Source organism: Sinohyriopsis cumingii, chromosome 2 (genome assembly GCF_028554795.1).
Source record: "Sinohyriopsis cumingii isolate HCF-2022 chromosome 2, ASM2855479v2, whole genome shotgun sequence".
In the NCBI taxonomy this organism is placed as follows: domain Eukaryota; kingdom Metazoa; phylum Mollusca; class Bivalvia; order Unionida; family Unionidae; genus Sinohyriopsis; species Sinohyriopsis cumingii.
The window spans coordinates 31,389,763-31,405,726 of record NC_142962.1 but is presented as its reverse complement, the minus strand read 5'-3'; the positions used below and the strand labels follow the sequence as shown (position 1 = coordinate 31,405,726).

The following is a 15,964-nucleotide window of genomic DNA, read 5'->3' as shown; positions in this document are numbered from 1 at the left end:
CCGAAAAGAAAAATAAATGATTTCTGACGTCTCATTCAAGCTCAAAGATTTCGGCAAATCATGAGTTCAACGAGTTAGATTTTGCTGTAACCAGCTAAAGAATGTCAAACTTATCTTATACCAAACAAAGAAAACAAGAAAATTAATATTGATTTGGAGAAATAGACGATAGTTCAATATGCTGAAATCATGCACATCCTTCTCATTGTCGTACTCATCGTCATCATTATCAATATCATACAAATCGTCGTCACCATAGTAACCTTCTTCCTTTCTCAATATCGTCTTGTTTTCTTTTCGTTCCTCCTTTTTCTTTTTATCTAGTGACAATAGCGTAGAACGAATTGAAATTCTCTGAAAATTATAAATTATGGTTTGTTTTCATTGTTTAGTATGTCCGATGCGCTCTTTCTGCGTGTCGTTAGAGGCGATTAATGGAGGCAGGATCATTGGTTTAGCGGTTAGAGTACCGGACTCGACAGGAAGGGTGTGTGTTCGAATCATACCCACGGGTAAGCTCAGGTCACTGCCATGCTGTGTCTTGGGCAAGACACATTACTCCAATTGCCTCAGTACTGAATTACCTAATTAGGTTGCTGTGCTGTAAAACTCGTAAACAAGCCAATCTCTTTTCGTCTCCATCTGATGATTATTGCAGCCCATAAACGTGCACTCTAAAAAGAAATCGATCAACAGAGACCAGTATTATTCAAAGTAGAGAAAAATTAAATGGGTCTTCAAGGTAATGGGGAAGAAGATTATTTTTCACATGACAATGATTCCAGCAGTGCCAAATTGTTTTGTAATACCACACCATTAGACGTAGTACAGTTAGTTTTGTTCGTGTTTATTTAACTTGGATGAGGAACGAGAATATCGACGTTTGTTAGACAAACCATTAGAAGTTTCTAAGCTAAGAGAGAGAGAGAGAGAGAGAGAGAGAGAGAGAGAGAGAGAGACGGGTATGATGATCAGGTGATTTCCGAATACAGATACTGACGTGGGATAGGGATATCCGTAAAATGGAAACTGATGGACATTATTACATCCCTCGAAAGACAATTGTATCTTCACAATTAATCTGTTAAGCACAAATACCATATCCTATTTGAAAGGCATGCTGTAAAAGAATAACCTGTACTTGTAAAACATTTATGTTGAAACATAATATTTAAAGATATACTGGGTATTAAATGGTCGAAATGCTACAAAAATGTGATTAACTTCTGCATTGTTCTAAATATTGTGTTACTTTAATAGTCTTAGATAAAATAAATAAAGTGCATTTTTATGTTTGTTAGGTAAGACATTTTCTTACTCATCTATTGCATAACTAATTCACGATTGTTGCAATGTAAGCCTTTTATTCTTTAATGCACATCTCGAAAGTGATCCGTATATCATACGATCAAATTTTATTAAACTTTAGTCATATTGTTATGTCATCCTCATGTGACGCATTGTTCTGAGCAAATTAAATTTTTAACTTGTTAACAGAGCAATTTATTGAACTTCTTGACGAATTTACAATTTTAGAAAAGCTCACGTTTGTAACATGCAGTTACAACATTGTATCCAGTTGTCAAAACTGACAAAAGTCTTTCTTGAAATTTTAACTATGCTTCTGTGAACATGGTTTCGAGGATTATACGTTTGCTTTTGTTTAAGTCAAGACAGGCTTCATGCGTTTAATAAGTGTTCATATCTGACTATAAAATATGAAAGAGCATCATTCATGTCGATTAGGCCAAATACATCTTGCAGCGACGACAGTTACTGAGAAGTAAAGAAATGAGCAGTGAATATGCCTTTCATGCAGTTAGGAATAAAGGTGACTCGAGTTATAGCATATCATATGATTACCATAGCAAACCCCTACCCTATCCCATATAAGATTCTTGAATTTCCTAAACGAAAAAGAAAACGAGTTTTAATTATGCGCGTTTAAAGCAGGACATAATGATGAGACAAGAGTTATTTTGTGAATGTTGCCAGTGCAAGTTAACGTCTGGTCGTCTAACCATACAATTTATGTCTTTCAGATGAGGCATGAGGCATGTTGACTAATCAGTGCTTCACCACTCGCTAATCGCAAGACTTGATTCGATTGATTTTTCTGGCCTTGCAAGTTGCCAGTGGGTTTTATGTGCTGCAGCTCTTGCATGATGTCATGCATATAACAAATAAAAAAAAAAGATTTGTATCCATTGTAACTTTCGTAATATTCCATAAAATGTTATTGATGCAAATTTGAAGTATTGTTGACATAACTTTGGCTCAAAGCAGACGTGGTCTGTTCAAGACATTGTCGATACACAAATCAAGAACACGTTAAAAGGATTCAATAAAGTATTGTGTCCTCTTCACGAGTTGCCATGTCACCTCGTCATGGCTGTTAATCAATTTTTTTAGTAACTCAACCGCTTATGAAACGAATTCTATTGAATATACACTTAGTAAGAATTGATTGGAAGACTTGACGGTACTGTTATCAATTAGTATCAGGCAAAAATATTACAATCACAGTGAAGGAAAATACAGCTGTTGTAGTTTATTGTTCGATTTTCATCAATCAGTCTTTCTCTCGCTCTGCTTGAAATATAACAAAAAATGTTTAACATATAACTGCAAGTAAATAGAATCATACATACTATATATATATATATATATATATATATATATATATATATATATATATATATATATATATATATATATATATATATATATATATATATATATATCTGTGCGTGTGTATGTATATGTGTGTGTGACTTAACACTTTTATGCGCTCTGAATGCCATAATGACAAGCAACTCTCAAAGGAAATATTAGCTGTCCAGATCAACGAGAATCTGTGATTCGGGCTGTTTTTGAGACAGTTTGATATTTAGAAAATATTGTATTACATTTTTTGTTAATATAATACTCTGTGGACGAACGTGTTCCATAGGTGATTCTGAGATTTTGAGTTCGAATTTTTGAGTTCTAGTCTGGAGACAATCAATACATATACCCCTTTATAGGAAGAGGGAACGTGTCTAGGTGTTCCCCAACATGGTCCTAGTCACTGCAAAACGTTTGTACATGTTTAGGTGTTGCCATCATGGTCGCATTTGTTGTACGGTGATATCAGATATATAGCTTATTATGTGCTGCCACATGAAAACAACATGAAACAAGACTCTGCATTAGAGCCCCATCGCAACAGCTTCCGAACGGAATGATTTGTTAAATGCCACACTCATAATTGTTTATTACATTTGATCCGAACCAGATGAATGATGACGTTAATGCTGACGTAGAATCAACCGTTATAATGAATGAAATATGATACATTGATGGCATGTAGACTGGTTGCTAATAAGATCAACTGAAGCTAATCGTTACTGAAGATTAAATCTGATACATATAACCAAAATAAAATGCAATTACAGACAAAAGCGGAATTTACTGCATCGAATATTGATTATCTTTGGCGTAATCTGGCGGCCATGAAATGTCGGTCTGGGCACAGGCACAATTTTATGGAGGTTGTTTCTCCAATCCTGCAGCAAAAAATTCCGGCCTAATGGAAAGTCACGCATTTCGTTCATGAGATTTTCTCCTTGTATTAAGATGTACATTGTCTCTCTTGTACACAGCACAGGTATACTGCTTTTCCTTTACAGTAACTTTTTTGATGACTATGCTTCAGACAGTCAAAGCACAAGAAGGGATATTGGGTGAACGAGTCTACTAGGATATCCAGGAACATATCCTGAAAGATGTAGGCAAATTTGCTCAGTCGAACATCTGTATGTAGGGATGTAGGGTTGATGGGAATCAACTTGTCCTTACAACGAATGCTGATTCGTTTGATGGCGGTTCTCTGCGTTCTGCGAGCTCCGAGCATGTCAGTCTCACTACAGCTGGGAACCGCGGTATCTCGTATGGTAGAGCGCAGGACTCGTAATACACGACTCGTATGTTATCAGACTAGACCAGCCCATCTAGGCTGCCTCAGTATGTTCTTGGGAAAGGTACTTTGCTCCCTATTCTTCGGCAATATATAGCTATAATTTGTATTAAAAATACTGTTAGAACCAACAAAAAACCCACCTAACCGAATAACTCAATTCATCGAACTACACCTCTGCATCTGTTAGGAGATTGGTGTGGATATATCTTGGTAGGTATCTCCATCACTTTTTTGAGCGAAGCAGATTATTCGAAATGAGTTTTACTGCTGAACCATATAAGTAATTTGCGCAAAGTTAAGGCCCTGAAGTTCTTTAGATCATACTTCCCTTCTAATTTTTTTATCAGACGAGTCAACGAGAAATGAAGCTCAATTCCATTTGTAAAAAAACTGTTTACTCTTCCGAGTTGTAATTTATTTTTCTTATGCCACTTATGTGTGTGTGTGTGTGTGTGTGTGTGTGTGTGTGTGATTCGGATTTTAACGTAGCTTTTAACAATTTTTCAGTCATATCGCTACGATGTCTGCAGTGTGGCAGTTTTTAGTGATGTCTAGCACTGAGGGAACCTTGCCGCAGATATGTGGCATGATGTCCCACCCAGTCACATTATCCTGACACCTGGCCGACCAGTCCTAACACTAACCTCTTAATGCTGAGCGCCAAGCGAGGCAGCTGTTAGTACCATTTTTGTAAGTCTTTGGTATGACTCGGCCAGGGATCGAACCCACGACCTCCCGCGGTCCCGATACCACTTATCTCACTGTTGTTTGTGGTTGGTTTAGATTTCACATATTCAATCATGCTACTTGGAATTATTGCGCTCCATACGGGTTTGTCATTTCGGGCGTGTTCCGGTAGTTAGGTGGCTACTTACTGCGTCGCTTTTGTCGGCTTGGTTTATTGCGCCAATAAAATTATGTCCTTTCGAGTTTGCTTCAGTAATCGGTTAGATACTTTTAATATAGAAAATTCTAAACAGTCTAAAATGATCACTTTCATCCTAGTTTCCAAACAAAATACAGACCGCTCTAAAACTCAGCGCAATAACTGGAATGATCTGCATCCAGATAATTTTCGCTCTATACTAAACGAACGCTATTTGGGAGCATATGTTCTAATTCAACGTAAAATTTTGATTAAAATGAGTAAAAATAGTACACAGGCAATCCCCGAAATAGGAAGTTACTATACATCCCAACGGTTGGACGTAATGTTTGTTCCTGTAAGTGGAAGGTAGTTTCAGATTCTTCATTAAGATGCTATTTTCAGTTCCTGCATTAGAAAGCTACTCTCAATGTATTTTATTTATTGTACCTAGGTTTAATTTTGTTTTGGGAGTGCGGGTTCTAAAACATATTACAGCCAATGAGCGAATGTTCTGGAAGTGGAATTGGTTATATCCTTGTAATTCAAATGGAACGTTTGAGAATTAAGTAGATGGTATTTCAAGAATATTGAACGCACTGTTGTTGATGCTGGAAAATCTTATTTTGTTTGCTGAGACAAAGACGAACCAAGCTCACACTCCGAACCCGTAATGTTAAGTAAATTAATTTTCTCCTTTTTTGGCATACACAATTTAGCTCAACTTTTGATCATATGATGACAAAAAATGCTCTCTCTTAAATGATTTTTGTCGTCTTCATTTACTTTCTTCCAAATCCTAAAACCTTCAAGAAGAGTATTTACTTTAATCACGCAAAATGTTAGTACTGGCAAATATTTTGTTTTGCACCAATGCCTTCTGCAATCTCATTAATTTGTTTTCAAAGCTTGCTATTATAAGCAAATGTAATTACTTTAAATATGCAGATCTGAAAAGTTAATTAATACCAAGTTACTGACAATCAATAATAAGCTATATAATATTGGTCCTTCCGGCTGAAAATGTAAATGAGGAAACACATGCCTCGACACGCAACATAATTCTGTACCTGTTAATAATATACACATGATGCAAAATGCTTATATCAATTAAGAAAATAAGATGACCCCAGTTTAGTTTTCTTACGTCTTCAAGTGGGTGATGATAAAAGGAAATGACATCATTCCTTTTATATATGTGGATATATAATCCACAATGTCCTATATTATAATTTAAGACAGGTTCCTTTTCCGATGAACTATCGACATTGGAATTAAAGTGGAGCCTGGTAAATCTGGCGGGAGGTGGTATTGACGTTCATCGGATAATGTGATAGACCGACATAGAATGATTCCACTTAGAATTAATGGCTTGTTAGATACTTGAACATGCTATTAATTCTGAAAAATATATTAATATCATGAAAACAGACAGGGGTCTGTCCAAATGAAGCTTGAAAGCAGACCCATTGATGTTATATCTAGAAAGTCATTACATTTCTCCTTTGAAGGGGAGGGGGTCTATATGCAGCAAGCTTCACAATCTTTGTATCATGCTTCTAAATTACAGTCTCTGAATGTGCCTTGAAAATGTATTTCTTTGTAATTGAAAATTAATGTTTGACAAATCTGAAATAATTCCTTGGCTTTAAATTTCACTATTTTGTTTTCGGGATACAGCATGGATTATGTCACAAGTTTTTGAATGGTGGACGTAATTCTAATGCAAATGCATGTTTGAATCAATAAAAAAACAGAAATGACACCTTTTGAATGAAGAGACAAGAAGCAAAAAACCATCTAAATAATTAAATAATTTCATCACACTTTTTATAATGCATGTCTTTCAAGCCTAATAGTTTATATATATATATATATATATATATATATATATATATATATATATATATATATATATATATATATATATATATATTATAATTATACATACAGCAATAATAAAGAGTAACGCGATTTGTTTGCCATTCAGTCATTTCATTTCTTTTGGATTTCATTCCTCATGTACAGTTAAAAATATGAAATAAACTTCGTTAACTCAAATTTATGTAAGCATGTTATATTGGTTGATATTTCGTATTGGACTTGGGGTCGGAATCTGACAGTAGAGGCATAATTTATTAAAAGCTAAAACATCTTGTGCTGTTTAATACTATGCTGAAAACTACTCCATAAAATTCTACTGAATAGGCAAAATATTTCCTATTATAATTTGTCCGAACTTTTAGTATATATAAATTATTGTTTTCATTCAACTGTGTATTCCTATTATAATTTGTCCGAACTTTTAGTATATATAAATTATTGTTTTCACTCGACTGTGTATTCCTATTATTATTTGTCCGAACTTTTAGTATATATAAATTATTGTTTTCACTTGACTGTGTATTCCTATTATAATTTGTCCGAACTTTAAGTATATATATATATATATATATATATATATATATATATATATATATATATATATATATATATATATATATATATATATATATATATATATATATTGTTGTTTTCATTCAACTGTGTATTCCTATTATAATTTGTCCGAACTTTTAGTATATATAAATTATTGCTTTCACTCAACTGTGTATTCCTATTATAACATGTCCGAACTTTTAGTATATGTAAATTATTGTTTTCACTCGACTGTGTATTCCTATTATAACTTGTCCGAACTTTTAGTATATATAAATTATTGTTTTCACTCGACTGTGTATTCCTATTATAATTTGTCCGAACTTTTAGTATATATAAATTATTGTTTTCACTCGACTGTGTATTCCTATTATAACTTGTCCGAACTTTTAGTATATATAAATTATTGTTTTCACTCGACTGTGTATTCCTATTATAACTTGTCCGAACTTTTAGTATATGTAAATTATTGTTTTCACTCGACTGTATATTCCTTGTGCTAATGTTCGGCAAAAACTTAAAGGCGTTAAGGTACTCAGAGGTTAAGTCCTGAGGGTATGGGCGGTTTGTCTAACAAAAAATTGATATAGTCCTTAATTGGCATCCATCAAAAATTGTTGGAGAGAGATGATATATTTGACTTCAAAATCACCCAGGCTGCTCTTTGCTGTAAGCTTTGTATCCCCTGCATGTAAGAGGAATGACGGAGTTCTCCCCACAAGGTACATCTGCAGATACACTATGGAAAAGCAGCTGCATTGTAGAACTACCTGATCCAAAGCTTTAATTGAGACTTAAATAGTTATAGGTGTCGTTTATATTTCCACTCCCTACTGTGCAAGCGTCAATGTATGGTTTACAGAGTTTAAAGCCTTTTGTTTAAAGACCCCCCTTTTTTTTAGATAAAAAAAAGGAATTAATAAAACCCACTGTCATGTTCTCCTTATTTCCAGCAACACAATCACACATCACTCATATTATTATTATGTATACAGTGTAATTGTTTGTTAGGTGTTGTTTACAATGGTGTCCCGGAAATAATGATTACTGGAGCAATAAAAGTGGTTAGAGCTGGTCGAACAATAAAACTCACTTAACTTAAAATCGGATTAATGCAGCTTATAGAAATATGCATGATTCTCGAGAAGCTTTGGTCTTTATGGAATAAATCATCAGTCACGCATTGCGGAACCTGTGGGAGTTGGTTATTAGGGTTGATAATGATGAGTTTCCACATTGCTTCTAGGTTAGAAATATAAAATAATAATGCCATAAATACAGGGCAAATGACACTATCTGACACTGGATGTATATAATAAATAATTGCTGACTCTAATTAAACATAGGGCATATAACACCCCTGGGCATTTAATCTACATAATTTGTAATTTTTCCGTTCGTAGGCTACGGTAATTAATACACTTTGGTGAATTAAATTATATTGATGGTGATATTGTATAATGAGTGGCGTACATTACGCATACAATGAGAGGAAACTTTTGCACGCATAGCCATCTGTATTGTTAATATGTATTATGCCTAATTACATTCCCGCATCTGGTTTTACTCTCATTCTATCATCAGAGAGACGAAAACACTTCGAACGGAAAGCGATTTATATCTGCATCCCTTATTTAAAGCTACATTAAAAAAAAATACACGGAAAATGATTGGTTTAAAAGCATTAATATCGATGATACAAATCATTTCAGCTGCGAAGAAAATAGTTTCACTCAGAAACAAAATGTCAGAGACAGAAATATGCCTTTCTACCGTGTCATATACCACGAAAATTCAGTGGCAGAACTGTATTTTTGTGTGTTGTTTTCTAAACTGTTTTTAAGCAGGCAAACATTTGAAGATATGTTACATCTGGGAATACTAACTAAATAGAAAAGAACTAGTTATGTCTACAGTGTCACATTGTACAACAGTTCATCGACAAACTTTTTATATGTTTTTTTTTTACGGCTTTGGCTGTAATTCTAGGAACCTTTGTCGATACAGTTTCTGTCGATATCGGTAAGTAGAAACAAGACTGAACTTTATTTTCTTCGTATACGTTTCCATCAGTCTCCCCTGTATAAACTGATATTCGATGTTTTTAATAATTTAACTACGCCAAATATTTGAAGAATAAAGATTAGGTAACTATTGATCGCGGGCCTCAATTTTATTGTTATTTTGGATAGTTGCCAAGCAGATTGCATTGTAATAACGGAAATTCTAGCAGTTGGTCAGCATACAGATACAAATAATACTATTACACTGGTGTGTCCGATTCGTACTCTATGAAGATTCTAACGCAGGTCCGCGGGTAAACGGCACGCATCGCCTTGCTTGCACACACTAACACATATTCCATCACGACTAAGCTGACATCAACAGAAAAAAGATGCTACTGGGTCGGTGTTATATGCACTCGTGTGTAACAGACACACTCGCATGGCGGCCTAGTAATTAATTTTCACCTATCTACACAGTCATTCCGGATTACTATGAAAGAAATTAAGGTATATATGATTTATTATAAAGAATTACAAATATACCCCAGACAGGACGGGAAATGCTATCCCTGGATTCTCTAGGAGAACTCTTGATACTAGTAGGCATAATTAATATTTAATACAAAAAATAATATGCTATGTGTGTGTATGTGTATGAAATATTGGAACATATTTCAAGATAGCTATAGATGTATACGTGTTTAGAATCCATGTCTTACAAACATTTATAATAAACTGGTGGAAAGATTCTTAAAGTCTAAAATATTATTTGTATATAGAACACGTACGTATAAATTAGTATCAAAGATATTCACTACATCTTGGTTTCGTTTCTATTGGTTTTACGACACTTGTACCACAGTTTTGCTTGAATCATTCACCGGGAGCAAAGTGCTAGTTTCAAGAACACACCAAGGCAGCTGGCCAGAACTGGACAGGGCTGGCACCGAATACGCGATGCTTGGATTGCGAGCTCGACTCTCTACTGATATACCGCAGCAGTTCGAACCAAAGAATACACAAGAACCGAGTACATTTGAATGCTAGGAAATACTGCACATTTTCGTTAGAGAGTCATACATACTTAGTTTAGACTTCATTTAGATTTTGAGTGATATGTAAATAACGGAACAGATTAACGCCTCTGATCTAAAAAAATTAATATTTGCTACTTGCGCAATTTATCCACTGAGTAAACTGTGACTTAATAAGTGCCTTCCTTTGGTGCTTCTTATTACAATATATGTTATACATGAACTATGCAAATTTGGAGTCTTTTAAATTAGACAGTAGGTAGTTCATTACGTTCGGCATGCCGGGGATATGCTCGTGTTAATTTTCTTATCACTACGATAGTGAAGGCGGACGAAGAATGACTTTATCCACGGTAGAATAATCGTGTGCTTCCCATAATCAATAGTTCAAGGCCCACTGAATTTTGTGCCTGACCCCGAACAAAACGTGAAAACATTCAATTCTGATCTAGGATAAACTGCAAAGATCGCATAAATCTCGTTCATGGTGTCTCTGTGAGTACTACATGGCTTCTAAGTTTCACATTTAATCGTGTTAATCTGTGATTTTCATCCCATTTTTCTTTGATTTCTTTCTTATGCTGTCAAGGAGACGATGAGAAAGAAAAATTAGAAACTCACTCTTTGCATGTTGCAAACAGTTTATGGGCGTCTTTGCGAGGGCTCGTTGAGAAAGACTAAGGCTGATTCGCATTGATGATGTATTCCGTTTAAATGTAAGAACGTATTTTAAAATCTAAGCGTACTGGGTGGCCGTGATTTTGTATATTGGGTGATTTCAACATGGGAATACATATGGTGAAATATAGTTATTTGCAGTTTTCATCTTTAAAGCGGAATAGTCTCAAGTTTAAACAATGTTGTGGTTGGTCGTTAAAAGGTGATTTACTGTATCTTTGTATAATCCTATAGCACATGGCTTACGCACCATATGCAGAAGCCATACCTCGTTATGAATTCCTGCTAAAACCGCATTATTGGCAGATTAGGTACAGATAGAAAAACTAAAGTACCGTGTACAACTACTGCCTGGTTTAATGTATCAGAGACAGACATTTATCTACGGAATTTCACCTTATCGGTCTGAATATGATGCATTCCAGTCGCGGATAGTTTTATGAAGAAATTAGCGCTTATAGCTATTGTGGTTGGTCGTGATCATATAACGTTGTAGAGCAAGTTTGATCTTAAACACCATGTGTGATAATGAATGTAGACTGATTGTTGTACATCTAGTTCATATCTACAAATGACATAAAGCGATGCCATTGGTACTGATCCAGCATGGATGTGACACTTTCTTTGAAGATGTAGCAGTAGTTATCAAATCTGACTACCCCGTCGTGGATGTCATTTTTGTGATGCATCCTCAAAACCGTGGTCTTTATAGTTGTCGATTATGGTATTTTTCTTGCTGATAATTGTCAGCGAGAAGGAAGTGCGAGCCCCATGCGCCTAATCACTTTTGACGTCACCGATAATGAATGTTTTAAAGTTCTTTGCCTAGATTTAATCTGGATTATTTTAACCGCTTAAGTGTGAGGTACTTAATTATTTTTAGTTTTTCTTTGCACTGAACTCATTGAACAGCTCTCAACACTAGTTCCATTATAGAATCCTCAAGGTGAGAATTGTCACTGTTTGTGATTAGACTTCGTTTCCTAATTTTTGCATACAAGCCAGGATGATCTTATTTCTCTCCCGCAAATACAAGAAAATTGAATGATATTGTTTCATTATAGTTACAACTAATCTGATACGTTTTTACGTATAACGTGATTGAAAGTTTAGCTTATAATATTGATCTAAAGCTATAAGGTGCACATCTTAGGGAGACCTCAGCAAGCTGTTTCACATAAGTTTGAAGAGCTTTGCTTGAAGCCTCTCACCTCGTGCATGTAGTAAAATAATTGACAGTATTTATCAGATGTTGGCACAATTACGACATTATGATGTAGACAAAGGAAGGCGATATCGGATCCAAAATGTGATATTTTGTCACGTCCGAAGTGGTCAGTCTTCAGTAACAGATGGCCCGTTTTGGAGATTTAAGTAACTGTAAATAACCATCTGTTATGGTTAACATAACCAGACTAATTTCTACAAGTTCCGTGTTCTGACTTTAAAAAAGTACAACAAACACCATCTAATATTACCTCAGTTTTGTCGGCTCATTATTGTTTTATTCTTCATTAATACCAATTAGTATGTAAATAAAACTGAGTAGAAACATAAAAACAGTATTAGATCTAAGAAAGAAATGTTAATTACCCTGAGTTTTAGTGATGTTTTAACATGAATATATAACGGAAGATACGCCATCATGTTTAAATGAACCACACTGTATTGCAACTGTATAATTACAAGTTAAGAATGAATACATGCGATAAAGTTACTGAATATGCTCATTGAAATCGCATGGAGTGCACAGGTTAAGCACTGTAAGATAAAGCTCCACGAGACACCTCTCCGAAAACTACGGCAGTTGCCATGGGTAATTACAAGTACTTTCCAAAACATAAAAAACATTTAATTTTGCAAAGGGATTAACCATTTTTCTTTCCTTTTTTTTCCTGTTTCATTTACTTTTCAATAACATTTGACTGAAGTATTTCAAATACTTGCTTCTTTAATCGTTGAGAAGCAATTTTGAAAGCAGTCCTAAAAACACACCAGTTGGCATGATTCCCCGCCCCACCCTCAAACTTTCAGGTAGGTTCATGCTGACTTAAAAATAAATTTGCGATTTTTGTTGTCTAATTCTTTAATCAATCATATTGCGATTCGAAAATAAGGTATATTGTAAGTCATAATCTCGTAAACGCTTTGGCAAATCTTAAATATTTTACTTTAGCATTGTGGATAAAGTGGATTTATAATTAGAGAATTCCAGAGTCTGCGACGCTGTTTTGGATTTAATAACTTTTTATATAATTTATTTACCTGCTTTTCTTTTGTTTTTCAGGATGTTTAGAAACAACGATGACCTTAAGATGTTGTTCACTAAATTCAGAAATCTGAAAACAGTGGATGAATTGAGACTCGATGAGAATGTAGAACTACACGGGAAAACCGTGATGGAAGTAATAGACGAAGTGATATCCAACATAGAGAATGTTGACTATGTGTTAGATTTGATGAAAAATACCGGACGAATACACAGGAAATTCGCTGGATTTACTGCCAGTTATTTCTGGGTAAGTAACCTGAAGTATGAATACATTAACAAGATGATTATTTATATTGTGTTTGAAACATTAAATCTGTCACCAAAGTCGTGCCCATAAAATCCAACAATGGATTTAACAAAATGATGCGCACCGACATACACTAATAAAAGGAAACTAATATTGTTGCTAACTTGAACTAATGATAATTTGCAACTTAAAACGGCTAATAAACACGAACGAATGAATTAGAAAATTATTAACAAAATATGATTGACTTAGGGAAATATCACCGTGGGTGATCACTCTTTAGAATTGAACAGAAAAACAGCATTAAAGCTATCCCCAAGGGTATCAAAGTATGAAGTTATACGATTAGGATACGTAATGATTCACCCAGGGTGGATAAAGTAGACAATTGGTGAAAATATTTGATCCATCAATGATACGACATATACAAATAGTGGCACTGAATGCATTTAGGATTTTCTCTCAAATAATGATACTAATAAATAAAAAGTGGAACATAACGTATGGCGTCCAGTTGACGACCACGGGTATCTTCAGTCACCACGTTCTGTCCGATGATTAAAGAGCAACCACGAATGACCCGACTCTCTCAGTCTGCTGCAGGATCCGATTAAGAGCCCTCTTTGTTCACTGCAGACCCGTTGGTCCGAAGCTTTGCTCCCTCAATACGAGACAACCACTATCTTCCTCCCAGCCAACGTCATCACCGATTGCAGCAGATAGGTTAACCACGGAGTACTACGACTCTGCATCCAAGCTATTAGCTCTACGGTTAAGATTGAACCCCCAAATTCAGACACACGGTCACACCTTCAAATAGCCAAACAGCTTAAAATATACTGACAAAAGCCGTGTAGTACATGTCACAAGGTCATGTGCAAATGCTGTGATATACATTAAGCATGCGCGCACGTGGAAATGATTATTACATACTAAATCATTTCATCGGAACTGCTTTAAAAGATTATTCTTATCTTAATAAGCAGGGTTGAATATGAGTATGTATCCGATAAGAAGAATATTGCAAAACTTTAAGAACTAAAACATTCTGATTCCTTAATACCTGCAGATTATAAATGAAATTCAATTCATCTCTTCATTTATAAAATTGCTTACATAAAAACATATTATAGGGCATCGAATCATATGGCGATATACGACACATGTGTGACTATCTGTACAATTTAGAATAAATATTAGAATATGTTTAACTTGGCTGTACAGCTGAAAATATTTCTTCCGTAAAGCGTACAGCTTCCTGACAAAGTCTTTGTGTTGTGACGTTACTGTCTACCTATTCTGTACGTACCCTGGCTGTGGTGCAATCCACGGCTAGTTCATCGGTTTTCTCTTTACAAGCACTTTGGACCTTCAGAATGCGGTGAACTGAATGTAGTGCTTTGAAATAAAATAGGATGTAAATAAACCACTTCTGTTCGACGCTGTACTAGGAAACTTAACCTGTGCACATTTGACTTCAGCTATGAAACAAGCATTACGTATGCATAATTCGTGACAAATAATAACATAAGATATGTGAAATCGAAATGCAAGTCACGCGTGCAAACATTAAAACACATATCATATGCTAAAACAACTGCCCATTACCCTGTCATATGCTAAGACTATTGCACATTACCCTGTCATATGCTAAGCCTATTGCACATTACCCTGTCATATGCTAAGACTACTGCCCATTACCCTGTCATATGCCAAGACTAGTGCACATTACCCTGTCATACAATAAGACTATTGCACATTACGATATCATATGCTAAGACTATTGCACATTACCCTGTCATATGCTAAGACTATTGCACATTACGATATCATATGCCAAGACTAGTGCACATTACGATATCATATGCTAAGACTACTGCACATTACCCTGTCATATGCCAAGACTAGTGCACATTACCTTATCATATGCCAAGACTAGTGCACATTACCCTATCATATACCAAGACTAGTGCACATTACCCTGTCATATGACAAGACTATTGCACATTACCCTGTCATATGCTTAGACTATTGCACAATACCCTGTCATATGATAATAATAATAATAATAATAATAATAATAATAATAATAATAATAATAATAAACTATCTTTAACGAGGATAACACATTTGGTCATGGCTGACCCATCTGCCATGTGGTCCTCAGTTTTTGTAATAAAAAAATAAAAATAGAAGTTCATGCACATAACCATGTATCGTCGCAGACTCATTCGTACATATTTGACATGAATGACTATGTGTGACTATACTGGGAAACATACAAATATATCTCAATTATGGATATGATTTTAAAGTTTTCTATTCAGAGCTTTTAATATGTCATTCCAGCTGGTCTAGAAGGAATTTCTTTAATGATATTTTAAAAGAAGCAAGGGAAGTTGAATTACCTATCCTCATTGGTAAGGAATTCCATACAGTAGGTGCTGATACAGAAAATGAGC

The 15,964-nt window shown here is 34.9% G+C and overlaps 1 protein-coding gene across 3 annotated transcripts in view; it reads left to right on the top strand.

Moving 5' to 3' along the window:
• Positions 1–15,964, top strand: part of LOC149804570 (globin-2-like) — a 57,142-nt gene that overhangs the window by 31,427 nt on the left and 9,751 nt on the right. For all 3 annotated transcript variants that reach the window (XM_089941664.1, XM_089941679.1, XM_089941672.1), the window contains one exon: positions 13,271–13,502. In XM_089941664.1, the coding sequence (XP_089797790.1) occupies positions 13,271–13,502 (232 nt within the window). The remainder of the gene's footprint in view (positions 1–13,270; positions 13,503–15,964) is intronic.